This window comes from Trichechus manatus, unplaced genomic scaffold, assembly GCF_000243295.1.
Source record: "Trichechus manatus latirostris isolate Lorelei unplaced genomic scaffold, TriManLat1.0 scaffold00002, whole genome shotgun sequence".
In the NCBI taxonomy this organism is placed as follows: domain Eukaryota; kingdom Metazoa; phylum Chordata; class Mammalia; order Sirenia; family Trichechidae; genus Trichechus; species Trichechus manatus.
This window is the reverse complement of record NW_004443938.1, coordinates 30,271,281-30,292,259: the sequence shown is the minus strand read 5'-3', so window position 1 is coordinate 30,292,259 and position 20,979 is coordinate 30,271,281. Positions and strand designations below refer to the sequence as shown.

Here is a 20,979-nt window from a genome sequence, read left to right as displayed (position 1 = left end):
TTTTTTGGTGAAAATACGCATAGCCAAAGATACACCATTTCAAAAATTTCTACATGCACAGTTCAGTGACATTGACTATGCTCTTCCAATTGTGCTGCTATTCTCACTTTAGATGAAGACTTACAGAACAAAATAGTTTCTCATTTAACTGTTACTATACATGTTGGCCTGTGACAATGGTTAACAATCTCACAACACATCAACAATATCCTTACTCAACCTTGGGTTCCCTATCACCAGCTTCTTTGTCCCCTTCTGCCTTCTGGCCCTTGTCACTGGACTACTGTACCACATTAGTCCCATTTGGTTTTACGGAGCTGTCCACTCCCAGGCTGAATGGTGAACCTCAGAGATAACTTCACCACTGAGCTAAAAGGGTGTCTAGGGGCCATACTCTCGGGGTTTCTCCGGTCTTTTTTTTGTGAGTTAGAATTATGTTCTACATCCTTCTCCAGCTCTGTCCAGAACCCTCTGTTGTGATCCCCTACACCATATCTTATGTTGTCATGCTCTCATTGTACCCTGCACATCTCATTCTTAGCACTTATCACAGTAATAAGTAAATAGATAAATAATGAGAATTTTGTTGTCTCTCTTGCTAGAGTAAAAATCCCTTGTATCTTGTTGTATTCGTTTTCTAGGGCTGCCATAATGAAGTGCTGCAAACTGAGTGACTTAAAACAATAGAAATTTATTCTCTTACACTTCTGGAGACTAGACATCAGAATTCAGGGTGTCAGCAGGGCTGTGCCCTCTCTGAAGGCTCTGGGGGAAGATCCTTCCTTGTCTGTTCAGCTGCTGGTAGCCCCAGGCATTCCTTGACTTGGTGCAACATAACTCGAATCTCTGCCTCCTCCTTCACGTGGCCATCTTCCCCATGTCTCTCTGTCTGTCTTCTCTTCTTATGAGAACATCAGTCATTGGATTAGGACCCACCTGCTCCAGTATGACCTCATGTTACGTTTACTAATTACATTTACTAAGATGCTGTTCTAAATACATTGTTACCAGGGGTTAGTACTTGAACATATCTTTAGGGGAGACACAAATCAACCCGTAACTCTTATATTCGCTTCTGTGTTATTATTGCCAAGAATAGTTCCTTGCACATAAGAATTATTCGATTACAGGCAGTCCCCAGATTATGATGAGTTCCGTCCCTAAATCTGTCTTTAAGTCGAATTTGTACGTACGTTTTCATTCACGTGTTTGTCTTGGTATATAGTATATAGCGTACCTTTCTATGCATAAAAAACATTAAAGAAACACTTCTAGATACACTAAAACATCTTTAATATAATAATACAGTAATAATAATAAAGTTTTGAGGCACGTTGCAAAGTAGCACCTGTTTGTTACTATGAACCATTGTATGTACCTCGAATTTTTAATATAATAGGCTTTATGGGAGTTGGTTTGTAACTAAGGGTTGTATGTACATAAGTCAGACATTCGTAACCCAGCGACTGCTGTAGTTGTGAATGAATGGAGTGTTTTTTAATTTAGTGTAATGTAATGTGGTTAAGAGCACAGGTATTGGCATCAGAATTCCATTAGACCTCTTCATAACTGTGTGGCTTTGGGCAACTAATTGAACTTATATAGGCTGTTTCCACATCTGTAAGATGAGGAAAATTATAAGAGTTTCATCAGATTATTGTGGGGATCAAATGAGAAAGTGCATGTAAAACCTTTAAGAAAGGAGCTAGCATATAGTAAGTGTTTAAAAATCATCTCTTGCTTTGATGAGATGATACAAGACTCAGACGGCAGTGTAGAAGATGGATTGAGAAGATTAGGAGATTTTTGTGATCCAGGGTTGAAAGATGAAAACCTGAGTTGAGATTTTGAAGAAAATTAGGGAGTAGGGTTGGATTTAAGAAAATATGTTTCTTTTTCTGCTAGGAAATTAGTAAATACATTATTGTTAGCTGTCGTCAAGTCATCCCAGACTCTTGTTAACCTCGTGTACAACTGAATTGAAACTGTTGTAATCCATAGAGTGTTCACTGGCTGATTTTCCGAAGTAGATCTCCAGGTGTTTCTTCCTAGTCTATCCTCATCTGGAAGCTCTGCTGAAGCCTGTTCAACATCATAGCAATACACAAGCCTCCACTGAGAGAAGGGTGGTAGCTGTGTAAATATATTAAACTGAATCATATAAAATTGCTAGTATTTGATCATTTTTTACCTACTAAAAAGGTAATTTCATATGGGCCAGTCTAGATACCATGGATCAAGAGGCAGTTGTTCGAACAGAACAAGGGGCTACTGTGTGGTTCATTATTGGAAAAGGTTTATGGCAGGGTTTTATCCCTTCACCTTGCTATATGCTGAACAAATAGTCTGAGAAACTAGACTTTATTAAGAACATGGTATCAGGATTGGAGGAAGACTCTTTAACAACCTGAGAGACAAAGATGACATGACCTTGCTTGATCAAAATGAAGTTAATTTGAAGTACTTACTGATGGTCAAAAACTACAGCCTTCAATATGGATTACTTTGAATGTGAAGAAAATAAAAATCCTCACAACTGGATCAATAAACACCATCCAGATAAATAAATAAGAAATGGAAATTGTCAATAAACACTCCAATTTAAAAGTAGAGATTTTCAGGATAGATAGGAAAGCAAGCCCTAACTCTATGCTGTTTCCAGTTTAAAAAAAAAAAAATCCACTGCCGTTGAGTCGATTCCAACTCATAGCAACCCCATAGGGTTTCCAAGGCTGTAAATATCTACAGAAGCAGACTGCCACATCTTTCTCCCACGAAGCCACTGGGGGTTTCAAACTGCCGACTTTTCAGTTAGCAGTCGGTCATTTTTAACCATTGTTCCACTAGGGCTCCCTTAAACACTTTTTAAATACAAAGACAGCTATTTTGAAAACGAAAGGAAGGAAAAAGATATTCCATGCAAAAATTAAGTAAACAAAATCCCAAGTGGCCATGTTAGTATCAGATAAAATAAACTTCAAGAAGATGTATTGCCAGAGATAAAATGGCACATTTTATAATAAAAGGATGAGTTTGTCAGAAGACATTATTATTATAAATGTCTGTGTACCTAGTAACAGAATTTCAAACCATGTGAAACCAAAACTGACAGAAGTAAAAGAAAAATAGGAAAATTCATAATCATAGTTGGAGATTTTAATACCACTCTCAGTAGTTGATAAAGTAAGTAGTTTTTAAAAAATCAATAAAATTAGCTAAAATTAAAAGTGACTGACCATACCAAATGTTGGTTAAAATATGTAACAACAAGAACTCTTATATTGCTTTGTGGAATGTTGGATGTTATAACCGCTTTAAGAAAAGATTTGGCAGATGTTTATAAAGTTAAACATACATCTACCCTTTTACCTAGCAGTTTCTTTTCTAGATATTTATCTAAGAGATGAAAACATATGTCCAGAAAAAGACTTGTTCAAGAGTGCTTATAACAACTTTATTCAAAATAGCCCAAAGCTGGTGTCTTAGGCTGGTGTCTTAGGCTGGGTTCTCTGGAGAAACAAAACCAGTGAAATGTATTTATATATGTATAGGGAGAGATTTATCTCAAGGAAATGGCTCACATGGTTGTAGAGTCTGGCAAGTCCCAAGTCCATGGGTCAGTCATCAGGCTGAAGGCTTCTCCTGACTCACGGTAGCTGCAAAAGTTGACGAACCCAAGATCAGCGGCCCAGATGACAGGCTGCTGGCTCACAGGCTGCAGAAGGTGATGAATCCAGGATTGGCTGGTAAGATGGCAGGCTGCTGGCTCACAGGCTGTGGAGGCCAACAAATCCCAAGATCGGCAGGTGATACGGCAGGCCGCTGGCTGAAGTCCCGAGAACCAGAGGTCAGATGATGACGAGCAGATGCAAAATCTAGAGCAAGCAAAAGCCAGCGAGCTTTGCCAGAATATGCATATATACTGGATGCAGGCCATACACCTGAGGAAATTCCCCAACTGATTGACAGATCACATCAAGGAGGTGATTACATTATATCACAAAAATGGAGGATAACTACATCATTATATAACTACCAAGCTGCATCATTACATAACTGCCAAACCACTAAGAATCATGGCCCAGCCAAGTTGACACACAACCTTAACTGTCACAGCTGGAAACAAGTCAGTTCTCTACCACGGGGGAATCAATAAACAAACTGTGGTTGTTAACTCAGACATGAAAAGGAATTGGCTACTACTGATAGACCTTACAACATGGATGAGTCTCATGAACGTTATGCTGAGCAAAAGAAAATACAAGAGTACATACTGTGTGATTCCCTTCATATAAAGTACTACGATGGACAAAAATAATCTAGTAAAAAAAAAAAATTATGAAAGTGATCTCTTTGCAGTAAGGGAAAATTGACCTGGGAAGGTACAAAAAGGAACTTTCAAAGAATATAGAAATGTTACATCTTGATGGGAAAATGGTTTACAAGGTCAAAACTCATCAAATTAGATGCTTAAGATTTGTGCCTTTCAAGGTATATCATTTTACCTTAAAACCTGTTAACAGATATTGAGCTACAGTTAGTAGTTTTATTTTTTCTTGGTATGGATTGGCAATTCTGCAAGTACTTTGTATTCTAGGATTGAGTAACTATATTGAGAATAATTGGGAACCAGGTTTCTCACTATTGGTGAAGGGAGCAACAAATACAGAATAAGAGAAGACTAGAATGTAGTGTGATGTTGAATTGGAATTGGAGGTATCGTTATATTAACTCACACTCTTAAATAGATTAGATAAATATAGCAAACGAGTTCATATGTATACTATGTATGTGTGTGTATGTGTGTGTAGATTTGCGTATGTGTGTACACACACACAACATAGTTCTATCTCTGTGCTGAGAGGACATAAGAAGCAATGATAAGTGAGCACACTCATGCCTGGTTTGTGCTTCTAAATACCATACTCCTCTAAAAGGAACTAGAACTGTTGTAAAGGCTGAATCTAGGTCAGGGAAAGTACTAGATAAGATTCTGCCAGAAAGTAAGGAAGTACTCCCATAATCATGGGGGCATGTCAAAGGGACCCAGAAGCCAACCTGAAAGTGCCAAATCAGAGGCAGCGTGAACATCAAAATGAGAATGATATTAGTGGATAATAGGACATTGAATAAAATAACAAGAATCTATGAGTCCATATTGATAATATACAATGAAATGAAAGAATGATGGAAGATCAGAAAAGACTCTGTTCAGTAGAATACTAAATAAACATTGAAAGAATGTTGAAGTTAGCCTGTCAGTGGGTGTTAAAACCAGTAGGTGAAAGTTTGATGAAGATCAGGATATTTATATAGTCTCTAAATATCTCCTCCCAAATCGTTATGAATTCCAAACGGGCAAATTGTAACTCTAAGGGAGAAACCTATCAGACAACACTTTAACCAAGTAATCAAACCTAACACCACCAATATTAGTACAAACCGACATTACGAGACTACTGAAAAGAAGAAGGGAGAAAGATAAACATTGCCTCCGTAGTATTCCTGACAAAAATGCATAACCTGAATCTAATAATGAGGAAACATCAGACAAATCCAAACGGATGTACGTTCTACAAATGGGCTGGTAATTTTTTAAATGTCAGGGTCAAGAAATACTAACCAAGGCTGTTTCAGATTAAAGAATACTGAAAAAGGCATAACTAAATAATGCACATACCTACATTTACTAAATCATGGGAGAAATAGATACAAAGGACATTATCAGGACAATTGACAAAATTTTTTTGGACTGGATTAGTCAGTAGTGTTGGATTAAGTGGTAGTATTGTATAAATGTTAAATTTCCCAATTTTAATTGTTGTGTTTGAAATTGTCCTTGATCTTAGGAAATAACACATTGAAAGAATCTTAAGCTTACTCTCAAATAGTACAGAAAAAATATGCATAAGTATAAAAATAGATTGATAAAGAAAATACAGCAGCCTGTAAATAGTTGAGCAATAGTTGAAGAATCTGGGTAAAAGATATATGGGTATATGTTGTATTCAAAAAACTTTTTTTGTAAGTTTGAAATTATGTAAAATAATTCACAAAACTATATTTCATTTGTTTTCTTCTAAAAGATATTGTTGGGTTTATTATCCCCAGTGACTTAACTATTAAATGGTCAGTTTCTGTACTATTTTTGGAAATCTTTTAGCTAATTGGGATGTACATTCCAAGTATCATAATACAAATAGTGTAGTTAAGTTTAAGTATTTGTTATTAAATTATAGTTATGATATTTGATACAGTTTTACTCTCATTTTTAAAACTTGTTTTATGAAATTCTTGTTGCTTTGAGAAGTATAAAAATTATATCACATAAAATTATTTAATGTCTCCACCAAGAAATACATGTAATTTGTTATTATAAATACTTAAGTATTTGAATCATTGTGATAAGATGTTTGTTTAATATCTTTTTTCCAAGCATTTCTCGTATTATGTCCTGGTATTCCTGGGAGTTATATAGAGCCCTTGTAGTGATTATAATATACTTGGCAGACTTGAAGTACTTAAGATATAAATGTATCATCTAAGCTTACTGAGTATAAGTGTAGAGACTCTATGCTGTTATTTCCAAGAAGTGATGTTATCACCAAGCTTAGTAATATCTTTGGTATCAGTAACTGCTTTGAAAGTGTTACAGAAGCTCTAGGTTCTCTCCCATGTACATGTCTGTGCATTTTACGTATAATTTGGGGAATTTCACAGACATCCTCAAAGCTATCCGTTGATTGTCCCTGAAAACCTAAGTCAAACTGGATATTCAGGTTTATAACTCACATTTATTCATGAACAAAAAATATTTTACTCCCACTCAGTGTTTTTCATCATGTGGTTCTAGGACTACCAGCTTCAGATTCATGTGGAGTAATTGATAAAAAGCATGGATACAAGAATCTACTATCCATTAATTCACCAAATATTTGTTAAATTCTACTATGTGCCACACATTATTCTAGGCACTAATAATACAGCAATGAATAAAATCCCTGCCCTCTTGGGAATAACATTATCTTGCAGACTTAGACCAGAATTTGTAGTTGAGGATGTGGTGAGAAGTGCTTAATTCTGGATGTATTTAATGTGGAGCTGACAAAATTGAAAAGATTTATTGGTAGAGTGTGAGAGAAATTGAGGACTCAAAAATGACTCTAAGACTTGATAAACTGTAAGAATGGATTTTCCATTTACTGAAATTGGGAAAACCAGAGCAACAGATTTGCTAGGGGGAAGACCAGGAGTTGGTTTTGAACAGGTTAAACCTTGAAACGCCTATTAAACATGCAGTCAGAAACGTCTAGTTGAATGTACAAGTCTGGGGTTCAGAAGAGCAGTATGAGCAGAAGATATAAATTTGGCAGTTGGCATCATGGGATGATATTTACAGCCATTAGACTGGATGAGATCAGAAAAGAAAGAAACAGTAAATCCAAGAACTGGACTCTGTGACACTCCCAACTCTGGGAGATGAGAAAGAGCCAATAAAAAGGACAGAAAGGAAGCATTCAGTGAGGTAAAAGGAAAACCAGGAGACTTTGGTAACCAGGAAACAAAGTGAAAAAGAGAGCTTCAAGGAGGGAGTAGTGATCACTGTTTCATGCTGATAGGATCAAGTAAAATAATGTCTGAGCATTGGATTTAGCAATGTAGAAGTAATCAGTAACCTTGATACAAGCAATTGTTGTGAGTGGTGGGAGTGAAAACTTGACTAGAATGGGTTCTTGATTTCTTGTTGTGTGCCATCGAGTAGATTCCAACTCATAGCGACCCTAAATGACAGGGTAGAACTGCCCTATAGGGTTTCCTAGGCTGTAATCTTTATGGGAGCACCTCACCAGGTTTTTTCTCCCAAGGAGCTGCAGGTAGGTTCAAACCACCAACCTTTCATTTAGCAGCCTAGCTCTTAACCAGTATGCCACCAGGGCTCCTTGGGTTCTTGACTAGAATCATTGGTAAAGAATAAAATGCAGAAGAATTGGAGACAGTTAATATAAAGCAGTCTCTTTCCAGGTGGCTTTTCTCTTATGCTCATGGAGAGTGTTTTATATCTGAATTTCTGTAGTTTTGGCCAGGAATTTTTTATACTTCTTTTATTGTGCACTCTGGCGATTCTTATATACACCGAAGCTTGAGAATCTGTGCTCCAGCCCATGTTCGGTATCTTTTAACCAGTCTTTTTTCAGCGTAGCAAGCACAAATGATTTAAAAATTAAATGAAAATTCTTGTTTCGGCTTGCGATGCAGTGAATTACTTAATATGGCCCTTTTATCCATAGTCTTTGTGACTCCCATGCAGAGATTGGGGGAAACTTTGCAAATATAGTCCTTGTGGCCCACCAAGGAGATTGGGCAGCTTGCTAATAATGCAAATAAGGTGCATTGGACCCTGTGGGGGTGGAACCATGCAAATGTGGTGTATGGAAGGCTAATGAGGAGATTGGTCAGTTTTTCCATCCTGCTAGGCTTAAAAGAGAGCCATTCCGAGAGCAGAGGGGGACCTCGCTACCACCAAGAAACAGGAGCTGGGAGTGGGATGTGTCTTTTGGACCCAGGATCCCTGCACTAAGAACCTCCAAGACCTAGGAAGACAGAGCGGTAACACCAGAGACAGTGAGAGATGGCAGGAAGCAGCATCAGTCAGAGAAATGGCAGCAGCAGAAGCAGCAGAACCAGGAGACTGCAGGAGACAGCGTGATGAGCTTCTTGGCCTGCGGAGGGAAAAGGCTGAGTGACTTTGGGCAGGAGGCTTGCTGGCAAAGTTGGGTGCCTCCTAGCACTTGGCAGAGCTAGGATCTCCAACCTAGGGAGGTAGAGAGCTGAGCACCTTCAGGCCAGGGCTTGCTGGTGGGGTGGGGTGCCTCTGGGCACTTAGCGGTGGAGCTAAAGAGCTTTGTAACACTTGCCCAAGCAAGGCAGAGGCCACACCATTCCAAGAGGGCCGAGGGCCAAGAGGCCAGGGACCAGGAGAGCCTTGCCTGTGGGCACAACTGAAAAGACGCTGTCCTGATCAAAGAACTGTATCCTGAGTTATCCCTGATCCTAAACTGTAACCTGTTACTTCCTTAATAAACCCCATAACTGTGAGTATGCTCTGTGAGTTCTTTGTGGCCATTGCAACAAATTATGGAACCCAGCAGAGAAGTAGAGAGTGCTGTGGGAGAGATGACTGGTGTCAGAATTGGTAAAAAGGTTGGAGGGTGGAGGTATGTCTGACCTCCACCTCAAAGGAATCAGCTTTGGGCTGTCGATGCTGATAATGATACTCTTCCGCTTGGGTGAAGTTAAACAAGGAGGTCTAATGCTGCCGCCATGCCATTTTTTACCACTGCTGACTCTAGTGGCCAAAATTTGCAGTTGTCAGTGATTCTCATCACCAAACCCACTGCCATCGAGTCGATTCCAACTCATAGCGACCCTATAGGACAGGATAGAACTGCCCCTTAGGGTTGCCAAGGCTGTAAATCATTGCAGAACCAACTGCCACATTTTTTTCCCAAGAGGCAGCTGGTGAGTTTGAACCTCTGACCTTTCGATTAGCAGCTGAGTGCTTTAACAATCCTGATTCTCCTCAACCCAGTTACAAAACAGGAACTTAGAGGCCAAGGACAAACATATAAGTTATTTTTTTGTAATTCCTGTGTCCCAGAAAAGATGTCTAATCAGCCAAAAAGAGGTAAGAGATTTCAGAAACATCAACATCTTGAAAATTTTCTCCTACAATATTGATTTATATCTAGCATTCTTTATTTTAAAGAAAACAAAATTGAAAAGTGAATTAATTTTAAGTTGCATCTGCCAAAAATTTCTGCTAAATATTACAAGCACTAGTTTACCTGGTAAGTAGGAACTGGAAACAACGTAGACTAAAAATGAAACTGAGGTGTTGCTTTATCTGCTCTGGAAAAATTTATTAAAAAATGCATTTACTAAAATAATGCATATCAGCTTAGAGTATAATGTTTTGAAACTTCACATACTAATGAAGCAATCCATGGTGGTTTAAACTTTTCTGCACTGTTCATATTGTGAAAATATGACCGGAAATAATTTTCTAAAGTCATTATATGGTACATCTTCTCAACCAAGTCTTTAGACAAGATTAAATTATTTTAGACAATGGAAAATTTGTCCAGTTTTTGACCCAAAAGAAGGCAATTTAAACTTAACCTAAGCAGTTATTGGAGCCTTTCAGTGATGCAAATGGTTAACATATTCAGCTGCTAACTGAAAGGTTGGTGGTTTGAGTCCATCCACAGGCACCTTGGAAGAAAAGCCTGGCAATCTATTTCCAAAAAAATCGGCCATTAAAAGTCTTGTGGAGCACAGTCTTTTCTCTGACAGGCATGGAGTGACTGTAAGTTGGAATCGACTCAATGGCAACTGGTAAAGCAGTTCATCAGTTTACATTCAAAGTGGTCATCTTTATATCTACCATTGTGTGTCCTGCATTAATACCCATTAAGTAGCTGACCTTGTAAAGCCCATTTTCCCTTATTTCATACATTTACATCAGAATTGCAGTTTGCAATATAAGCAGCCCTGAATTGAGTGGCTGGCATCACTAGTAACAATATGACCTTGAGAAAGTCAGCTCACTTTTGCAATAGCATTTCTTTAACCCTGTAGTGATGGGATCATAGAATCCTAAAAGAGAAAGATGAAGAAAATACTGCAGGATTTCAGATAAGATAAGTGGAATTTAATGCCTGTCTTTCTTGTTGGACCCTGAAGTTCTTGCATGGCTTATGCGTCCTGTTATTCCAGCACTTAGAACACTGCCTGACTTGCATAAATAATAAATAACTATACATTTATAAAAATCAGGGAGGTTCATTAAGGAATATATATATTCGATTTGAGCCTTGGAGAGCAGACTTTTGGCAGAAGAGGAGACCATCCCAGGTAGGGAGAATAGCATGAGAAAAGACTGCAGGTAAGACAGAATCCCATCTGGATTGAAGGAGGTAACAAGAAATAAGACTGGAGAATCCATAATGTGCAAGGCCTTGAATGCCAGGTTTAACTATATTTACACTGAACCAGTTTTTAATGCCTCACAACCTCAGTTTCCCCATCAGATAAACATGAGGAAAACCTGACCCGCCTAAATCTAAAGGTTATTATGAGGATCAAGTAAGAGAAAAATATGTGGAAGTGCTTTATAATACTTCCTGTGTAGTATTATAAAGATGTTAGTCTAAGTCTTTAATCTTATTTTGGAGGTATCTTATTTATGGCAAATTGATTTCTGTGCCTTCATTACCGAAACACCTCATTCGTCATTCTGACTTTGCTCATATGTTTCCTTCTCCCTAAACTAATTCTATTTGTCTTAGTTTTTTAGGGCTGACATTTAAAAAAAAAGTTACCGCGAAGTGAGTGGTTTTAAAAATTAGAAATTTATTTTCTTACAGTTTCGTATTAGAAGTCTGAATTCAGGGCATCAGCAGGGCCATGCTCTTTCTGTGGGAGCTCTAGGGGAAGATCTGTCCTTGTTTCTTTCAGGTTCCAACAGCCCTGGGCGTTTTCTTGGTGTTCCTTGGCTTGCAAATGGATTCTTACATGATGTCTCTCCCTGTGTGTTGACTCCCTTGTCTCCGTGTCTAGTTACGCACCCCCCACCCCTTTATAAAACACACTTAGAAGAGATTATGACCGACCCTAGTTTAGTATGTGTTAGCAAAGAACATTGAATATACTATGGACTGCCACAAGAGCAAACAAATCTATCTTAGAAGAAGTACAGTCAGAATGCTCCTTGAGGCAAGGATGGCGAGATTTTGTCTCACAAACTTTGGACTTGTTATCAAGAGGGACCAGTTCCTGGAGAAGGAGATTGTCATGGATTGAATTATGTCCCCCAAAAAATGTGTGTATCAATTTGGCTGGGCCATGATTCCCAGTATTATGTGGCTGTCTTCCATTTTGTGATTGTAATTTTATGTTAAAGAGGATTAGGGTGGGATTGTAACACCCTTACTAAGGTCACATCCATGATGCAGTGTAAAGGGAGTTTCCATGGGGTGTGGCCTGCACCACCTTTTATTTTACAGGACATAAAGGAAGCTAGCAGAGTGACTGGGGGACCTCATACCACCAAGAAAGCAGTGCCAGGAGCAGAGTGCGTCCTTTGGACCAGGGGTCCCTGCACAGAGAAGTTCCTAGTCTGGGGGGAGATGGATGAGAAGGCCAACAGAAAGAGAAAGCCTTCCCCTGGAGCTGACGCCCTGAATTTGGACTTTTAAGCCTACTTTACTGTGAAGAAATAAATTTCTCTTTGTTAAAGCCATCCACTTGTGGTATGTCTGTTATAGCAGCACTAGATGACTAAGACAGACATCATGCTTGGTAAAGTAGAGGGTCAGCAAAAGAGAGGAAGACCTTCAAAGAGATAGACTGACACGGTGGCTGCAGCAGTGGGCTCAAGCATAGCAGCGATTGTGAGGACGGTGCAAGATTGGGCAGTATTTCATTCTGTTGTATATAGGGTCGCTATGAGTTGGAACTGACTCAGCGACACCTCACAACAGCAACACTCTAGTTTGGCTTCCTTAATTGATAACATCTGCCAAGAAAACCTATTTCCAGACAAAGGCACATTCACAGATACAGACGTTAGGACCTCAACATATATTTTGGGGGAACACAATTCAATCCATAACACTACTTGTCTTCACCTTTTCACAACATACCCATCCTATAAGGCCAAAGATAGTACCATTTCCTTTGCCATTCTTCCTTTTTTGTCTTTATTCGTCGTTCTCTAGACTGTTCATGTACTTACTACAAGAAACAGGTTCTTACTTACTGTCTAGTAATTTTTGTATTTTAGCTCAATATCCAAAGAAAGATGGTCAGCTCTCTAAGGGCAGAAATAATGAGTTGACTTATTTTATATCTGCTATATTCTCTAATCAAAGTCTTAATCAGTTAATAACACATATTTATTGAGCCTAAAATAGTCTTAAGATTAACTGTATCAGATTTTTTCTGAAAGAGAAAAACTTTAAATCACTAAAAATGGAAAATAAGTAAGTATCTTCATTAATTTTCATTGCTATAGGATAGGTTAATAATGAACGTTTTAAAAGAACATAGTTTTGTGAATACCAAATTCAAATGGACTTGCAAATCTAGAACCTATAAGTCTGATAAACTAGCATTTATAAACTTGCAATCCCAACTGTTCAGGATTTTGAAAAATTAATAACAATTTGAAAAACCCTGTACTTTAGCACATGTTCTTTGCTCTCAAACAATGGAAGGAAGGGAAGGGGAAAAAAAGTTGACCTATATGATATTGCTGTAGTGGACATTTCATATCATTCTGCCTAATTATATATTAAACTTTCTAAACGCACTAATCATTACACTGCTACAGAAATAGTAAATCTATATACGGAATAGAGTAACTCCCACCAGAATCGATGTAGCCATTATGTATCGGAGACGTGTTTAAAGAGACTTAGAAAAACTGTCTGGCTTCCACTTCAGTTATTTCTCTGGAGCCAGATATTTGTTGAGGAACGACTTCGTGCTGGTCACAGTACCAAGTGCTTAGTGTATCATAAACAGCAGGAAGACATTTTGTTGTTAGGTGCCACTGAGTTGGTTCTAACTCACAGCAACCCTATGTGCAACAGAACAAAACACTGCTTAGTGTTGCACCATCCTCACAGTCTTTGCTATGTTTGAGCCTATTGTTGCAGCCACTGTGTCAGGCCATCTCATTGAGGGTCTTCCTATTTTTTGCTGACCCTCTACTTTACCAAGCATGATGTCCTTCTTCAGGGACTGGTCCTTCCTGCTAACATGTCTAAAGTACATGAGACGAAGTCTCACCATCCTCCCTTCTAAGTAGCATTCTGGCTGTACTTCTTCCAAGACAGATTTATTCTTTCTTGTGGCAGTCCAAGGTATATTCAGTATTCTTTGCCAACACCGTAATTTAAGACATCAATTCTTCAGTCTTCCTTATTGTGCTTTCACATGCATATGAGGCAATTGAAAATACCATGGCTTGGGTCAGGCACGCATTAGTCCTCATAGTGACATCTTTGCTTTTTAACACTTTGAAGAGGTCTTTTGCAGCAGATGTGCCCGATACAGTAGTACATTGTTTGATTTCTTGACTGCTCCTGCCATGGGCATTGATTGTGGATCCAAGTAAAATGAAATCCTTGACAACTTCAATATTTTTTCATTTATCATAAGGTTGCCTATTGGTCCAGTTGTGAGGATTTTTGTTTTCTTTACATAGAGGTGTAATCCATACAGAAGACTGTAGACTTTGATCTTCATCAGTAAATGCTTCGAATTCTTTTCAGTTTCAGCAAGCAAGGTTGTTTCATCTGCATATCACAGATTGTTAGAGTCTTCCTCCAACCCTGGTGCTGAGTTCCTCTTTATGTAGTCCATCTTCTCTGATTAATGCTCAGCGTACAGACTGAATAAGTATGGTGAAAGTAGACAACCCTGATGCACACCTTTCCCGATTTTAAAACACGCAACATCCCTTTGTTCTGTTCAAACGACTACCTCTTGGTCTATGTACTGGTTCTGAATATAATTAAGTATTCTGGAATTCCCATTCTTCACAATGTTAACCATAATTTACTATGATCCATGCATTCAAATGCCTTTGCATAGTCAGTAAAACACAAACCTCTTTCTAGTATTCTCTGCTTTCAGCCAGGATCCATCTGACATAAGCAGTGATATCCCTCGTTCCACATTGTCTGCTGAATCCAGCTTGAATTTCTGGCACTTCCCCGTCAATGTACTGCTGCAACCACTTTTGAACGATCTTCAGCAAAATATTTACTTGTGTGTGGTATTAATGATATTGTTGGATGCTTTCCGCATTCGGTTGGATCACCTTTCTTTGGAATAGGCATGAATAGGAATCTCTTCCAGTCGGTTGGCAAGGTAGCTGTCTTCCAGATTTCTTGGCATAGATGATTGCACGTTTCCAGCGCTGCATCCGTTTGTTGAAATATCTCAATTGGTATTCCATCAATTCCTGGAGCCTTGTTTTTCTCCAGTGCCTTCAGTGCTGCTTAGACTTCTTCGTTCATTACCATTGGTTCCTAATCATATGCTACCTGCTGAAATGGTTGAACATCAACCAGTTCTTTTTGGTATAGTGACTCTGTGTATTCCCTCTGTCTTCTTTTGATGCTTTCTGCATTGTTTAAGATTTTTGCCCACAGAATCATTCAGAATTGCAACTCGAGGCTTAAATTTTTTCTTCTATTCTTCTGGCTTGAGAAATGCTGAGCATATTCTTCCTTTTTGGTTTTCTAACTATAAGTCTTTGCACATTTCATTTTAATACTTTGTCTTTTCGAGCTGCCCTTTGAAATCTTCTGTTCATCTCTTTTACTTCAACATTTTTTCCATTTGCTTTAGCTGCTCTGTGTTCAAGAGCAAGTTTCAGAGTCTCTGTTGACATCCATTTGAGTCTTTTCTTTCTTTCCTGTCTTTTTAATGACGTTTTGCTTTCTTCATGTGTGATGTTCTTGATGTCATCCCACAACTCCTCTGGTCGTTAGTCATTAGTGTTCAGCGCATCAAATGTCTTTTTGAGATGATCTCCAAATTCAGGTGAGATATACTCAAGGTCGTACTTTGGCTCTCATGAACTTGTTTTAATTTTCTTCAGCTTCAGCTTGAACTTGCATATGAACAATTGATGATCTTTTCCACTGTTAGCCCCTGGCCTTGTTCTAGTTGATGATATTGTGTTTCTCTATCATCTCTTTCCACAGATACAGTCCATTTGATCTCTGTATATTCCTGCTGGTGAGGTTTACGTGTATAGTCGCCATTTATGTTGTTGAAAAAAAGTATTTACAATGAATATGTCATTGGTCTTGCAAAATTCTATAATGCAATCTCTGGCATGGTTTCTATCACCAAGCCCATATTTTCCAACCACTGATCCTTTTTTCCTGCCTTTTGTATTCCAATCACCAGTAATTATCAAAGCATCTTGATTGCATGTTTGATCAATTTTATAGACTGCAGAAGTTGATAAAAATCTCCAGTTTCTTCATCTTTGGCCTTAATGATTGTCCATAAATTTGAATAATAGTTATATTAACTGGTCTTCTTGTAGATGTATGGATATTATCCTGTCACTGACAGTGCTGTACTTCAGGATGGATCTTGAAATATTCTTTTCGATGACAAATGCAATGCCATTCCGCTTCAATTTCTCATTCCCAGCATAGTAGATCAAATGATTTTCCACTTCAGAGTGGCCAATACCAGTCCATTTCAGCTTACTAATTCCTAGGATACCGATCTTTATACGTTCCATTTTATTTTTGACCACTTCCAATTTCCATAGATTCATATTCCACACATTCCAATTATTAATCAATGTTTACAACTGTTTCTTTTATTTTGAGTCATACCACATCAGCAAATGAAGGTCCTGAAAGCTTTACCCCATCCATGTCATTAAGGTCGACTCTACTTTGAGATGACAGCCCTTCCCCAGTTGTATTCTGAGTGCCTTCAAACCTGAGGGTCTCATCTTCCAGCACTATATCAGACATTGTTTTTCTGCTGTTCATAAGATTTTCACTGGCAATTTTTTTTTAGAAGTAGATCACCCGGTTCTTCTTCCTAGTCTGTCTTAGTCTGGAAGCTCTGTTGAAACCTGTCTATCATAGATGACCCTACTTATATTTGAATACTGGTCGCGTAGCTTCCAGTATCATGGCAATACACAAGCCACCACAGTACGACAAACTGACAGACGACTAGTGGAGGCAGACATAGACCGTGCCTTTAATGAGCTTAATATTTTTAACAGTGTTTGTATGTGTGAGGGTATACTCCATAAGCAAATAAATATATGTATATACATAGTTATAAATGATACTAAATATTATGAAAGAAAAGATTAGATCTTAATGAGAGAGGATTACTGTGTAGTCCTACCTTAGATGGGAAAAGTCAAGAAAACCTCTCTGAGAAACTAACATTTGATCTGAGATGTGAGGGATAAGTTAAGTAGGAGTTAACTAGGTGAAGCAAACAGCCAAAGGAAAGAGGAAACAGCTCTGTGTGGACTTTGATATGTTTAGGAATAGAAAAGAGATGCCAGTATAAGTAGTGAGTGAATGGGATAAGCACATGAGATCAGGTTAGGCAGTCAGGAACCAGTTAGAACGGTGTTGTATTTTAAGTGCATTGGGAAGCTGTTGAAAACGATTTAGCAGAGGTGTGGCATGACTGGATTTACATTTTAGAATGATCACTCTGCTCTGAATACTGAATAAGGAAGGTATGGTGAAGGAGTGGGACAAGAATGTAAATAAAGAGAAAGATTAGGAGGCTGTTGGAATGAAAATGGAGACATGAAGACCAACTCAAGATATGTTTTGGAGGCAAAATCAACTGAATTCCTGGCTGATTAGGTGAGAGAATGAGAGGAGAGACAAAGGATAGAAAAGAGGAGCTGAAAGTGACTCATTTCTGACTTGAAAGCTAGGAGAATGAGTGACATTTTCTGGGGTGAGAAGGAGTGGTGAGTGAATAATGAGTATAGTCTGGAAGAATTAATTTGAGTTGTATATGGGACATCCCAGTGCAGATGTCACAGTTAGTTGGATATTTGCCAGAAGTGGGTTGTGCCTGGATGTATAAATTTAAGAGTAATAACAGATAAATTTAATAATAGTAAAGAATAAGTAGATGGTATTTAAAGCCATGGGAATGAGTATAAAGATGGAAGAAAAAAGTCTGTGTGACAGGAGTTGTCATGCTTGTAGGAATCTGGTAGGTAGTATAATGGGTAAATATAGCCCACTGTGTGATGATAAATGGTAACTGATAATGATGTGTGAACTGGAGAGGAGGGTGGGAAGGCAGAGGAGAAAGAATGAATTAGTTTGAATAAATACACATCATCTGAAGGGGACTGCCTCTACTCAGTTCAGATAATTATTACCAATAAGTGTGGATCCAGTACTTGCAGATCATCCATTGTTGAAGAGAAGTTAGAAATGTGGGTATTCCTGTAACTAAATGTGGAAAACAATTCAGATTTAAAATCTGTTAGTTAGCATTGACTGGGCCCTCCAGTTTGCAGTCTCTGCTAGAAAAAGGTACTATAACATTTGGAAGTTGGAGAGAGAATTAATAGCCAGAGGAGATCAGAAGCAAACAAGGAGAATATAGTGTTACAAAAACCAGGAATAGAAAATGTTTCACAAAGGTGGAATTGCCCATATTTAGTGTGCCGTTGAGCGGTTTGGTAAAATGAGGCCTGAAAAGTGTCCACCGGATTTGCCAATGTGGAGTAGGCTGTTGGTGACATTAGCAACAGCAGTTTTGGGAGTGAACTGAAGAGTGGGGTGCTGGCTGACACATGTGGGCTCACACTGCCCTTATAGGACATGGGCACATGCAAGTTCTCAGACCTCTTGTGTGACATGGAAATAAGAACTAAAAAGAGCAGAAATAAAGAGAAACTCCCCCATCTCCCAAGAGTGAATTGGTGAAGAAGTGAAGACTTTAAGCTTGTGAAGTGAAACAAAATGATTGTACTTGGAAGAAGACAGAAGTCAGTATATGGTATATTTTTAAAAGATAGACTATATATGAGGAATGTTTAATAAGAAAGGAGAAATGTAATTGATACAAATCCAGTAATTGAGGGGTTACTTTTTTATTTGTTTCTATATACTAGTTATTCTTAGAATATTGGAAAATCTCACATTATAAAATATTCAACTAAGTATCTGAACCATGTGATGTATCTGTATTTATTGATGTCTTGGTGTATTATTGCAATACCTATTGCCATCTAGTCGATTCCGACTCATAGCAACCTATAGGGCAAAGTGGAACTGCCCCATAGGACTCCCAAAGCTGTAAATCTTTACAGAAGCAAACTGTCAAGTCTTTCTCCTGTGTAGTAGCTGGTGGGTTTGAACTACCGACCCTTCTGTTACCAGCTGAGCGCTTTAACTACTGCACCACCAGGGCTCCTATTATTCCAGTAGGCTATTTTGTTTTCAACATCATAAAACCATACGCTTTCAAGCTTTTAATGTGCACACAAATCACCTGGGGGTCTTGTTCTAGTACAGATTTTGGTCCAGTAAATCTGGGGTAGGCTTGGAAATTATACATTTTCTAATAAGCTTCCAGGTGATGCCATTGCCACTGGTTCATGAGTATTATTAAGGTCAATAGAAGATACAAATTAAAAATCCTCAGCCCATCCAAAATTATAAGAGATTTTATTTTACTCTTGTATCTTTTAAAGTAAGATTTTGTCTTATTTTATAGCATATAGCAGAAATTTTAAGTCAGGAAAGAAGAGGCAACTAGCAGGTTCTTCAGTGATATGTCTCCCTACAACAACCCAATGAGGGTATTATTTTCCCCTTTTTAAAATTGAGATAGGTGAGGCTCAGAGTTATTAAATAGCATACTGTAGGCTAAATGCAAGTTTGCTTAGCTATCAAGGTCTAGTGTTTGTTATTTTTTGTTTGCTGTAACTACTACATAGTCTTAGGTTGCCTTTTATTTTCAAAGATTTGAACAGGGCATTTTTTACTATTTAGCAAAAGTAGTTCAGTCATCTGTTATGTTTAATTTTACAATTCTATTTAGCCAAGTTCTCCCTCATGCATACGAGTTGCACATTTTTCTGGAAAAACACTCCCATATTGCCGTTTAGACCTTTTCTGAAGGATGAAACAATAAAAAGATAATTGGTCATATGTTTTCAGGAAGTTAGTTTTTCAGGAAGTTAGTCTATCTAGCCCTAATCCTGTGGTGGAATCCAGGGATGGGGTGGAGAGATTGCCAGACTCATTCAGAGCTTCATCATGAAAAATAGGTTTTCTCTCAGAAATGTGGGACAGGTCATCATAAATTTATATTTTCATTTAACTACTTTACCACAAACTAATGTTCAGATGTAAAACTGTTCTCTTTTAGAATGTCAAACACAGGAAGTATGCACGATGGAAGGCAACATATATCCATAATTGTTTAAAGAATGGTGAGACTCCTCAAGCAGGTCCTGTTGGAATTGATGAAGATAATGGTATGCGTTTATTTGTTCTAAGTAAAATGATTCGATAGAATCATAATTGTTCGGTATATTTTTACTCAGAATGTTTGGAAGGGACAATACAATTTTTTTTCCTCCATCAGGTCCAGAATCCATGAAAACTAGGTGTAAATTATAAATTTAGGATGTAGAGAGATTAAGACCAAACTGTAATATCTGTCCATATGACCAAAATGACTTAGATATCTGCTACTTCTAATCAGTTTTCATTCCTACATAAGAAAGGCAGTCCATTTATAATTTATGAAATATCTCCAAACCACAAATGTCTATTTGAGATGTTTTTTGTTTTCTTTTGTTTTAAGTAATACATTCTCATGTCTCAGTAATTAAAGATGTTGTAAAAATGTGAAGTGAAATTATTATTTCTACCCCATCTTTCCAGATCTTCCCAACACCCAAATAAGTAATTATTGTTTTTAGGTTTTTCCATATTCTTCCAGGAATTATTTTTTATGAACTTAAAAAGCAAATAAAAATATCCTCTTCCCTTTTCTACACAATTATTTACACACTGTTCTGTACCTGCCTTTTTCTTCCTTAGATGTAAACAAGAAAATATCACCATTACACATAATTAGGTTTTACAAAATTTAATCACGAAAAAATGAGGGTTATATTACTATTTCTCTTGGCTTTTCAGTTAATGTTGATGGAAAAGAAAAGGAAAAACATTTTTCACTTACTTTCTATTAGTTCCATCTGTTTTGTCTCCACCCCCACCGCACCCCCACAGTTGTATTTCTCTGGTAAGTTCTTCTTTCATTAGTTATTACCATGTTTTTCTTTATTGCCTTGAACATATTTATAGTAGCTGCTTTAATGTTCTTTTCTGCTAATTGCACTATCTGGGGTCTTTTTCT

At 37.8% G+C, this 20,979-nt stretch overlaps 1 protein-coding gene across 4 annotated transcripts in view; it reads left to right on the top strand.

Moving 5' to 3' along the window:
• The window catches only part of VTA1 (vesicle trafficking 1), an 81,503-nt gene that overhangs the window by 35,201 nt on the left and 25,323 nt on the right, over positions 1–20,979 (top strand). For all 4 annotated transcript variants that reach the window (XM_023729630.1, XM_023729632.1, XM_023729634.1 and 1 more), the window contains exon 5: positions 19,981–20,089. In XM_023729630.1, the coding sequence (XP_023585398.1) occupies positions 19,981–20,089 (109 nt within the window). The remainder of the gene's footprint in view (positions 1–19,980; positions 20,090–20,979) is intronic.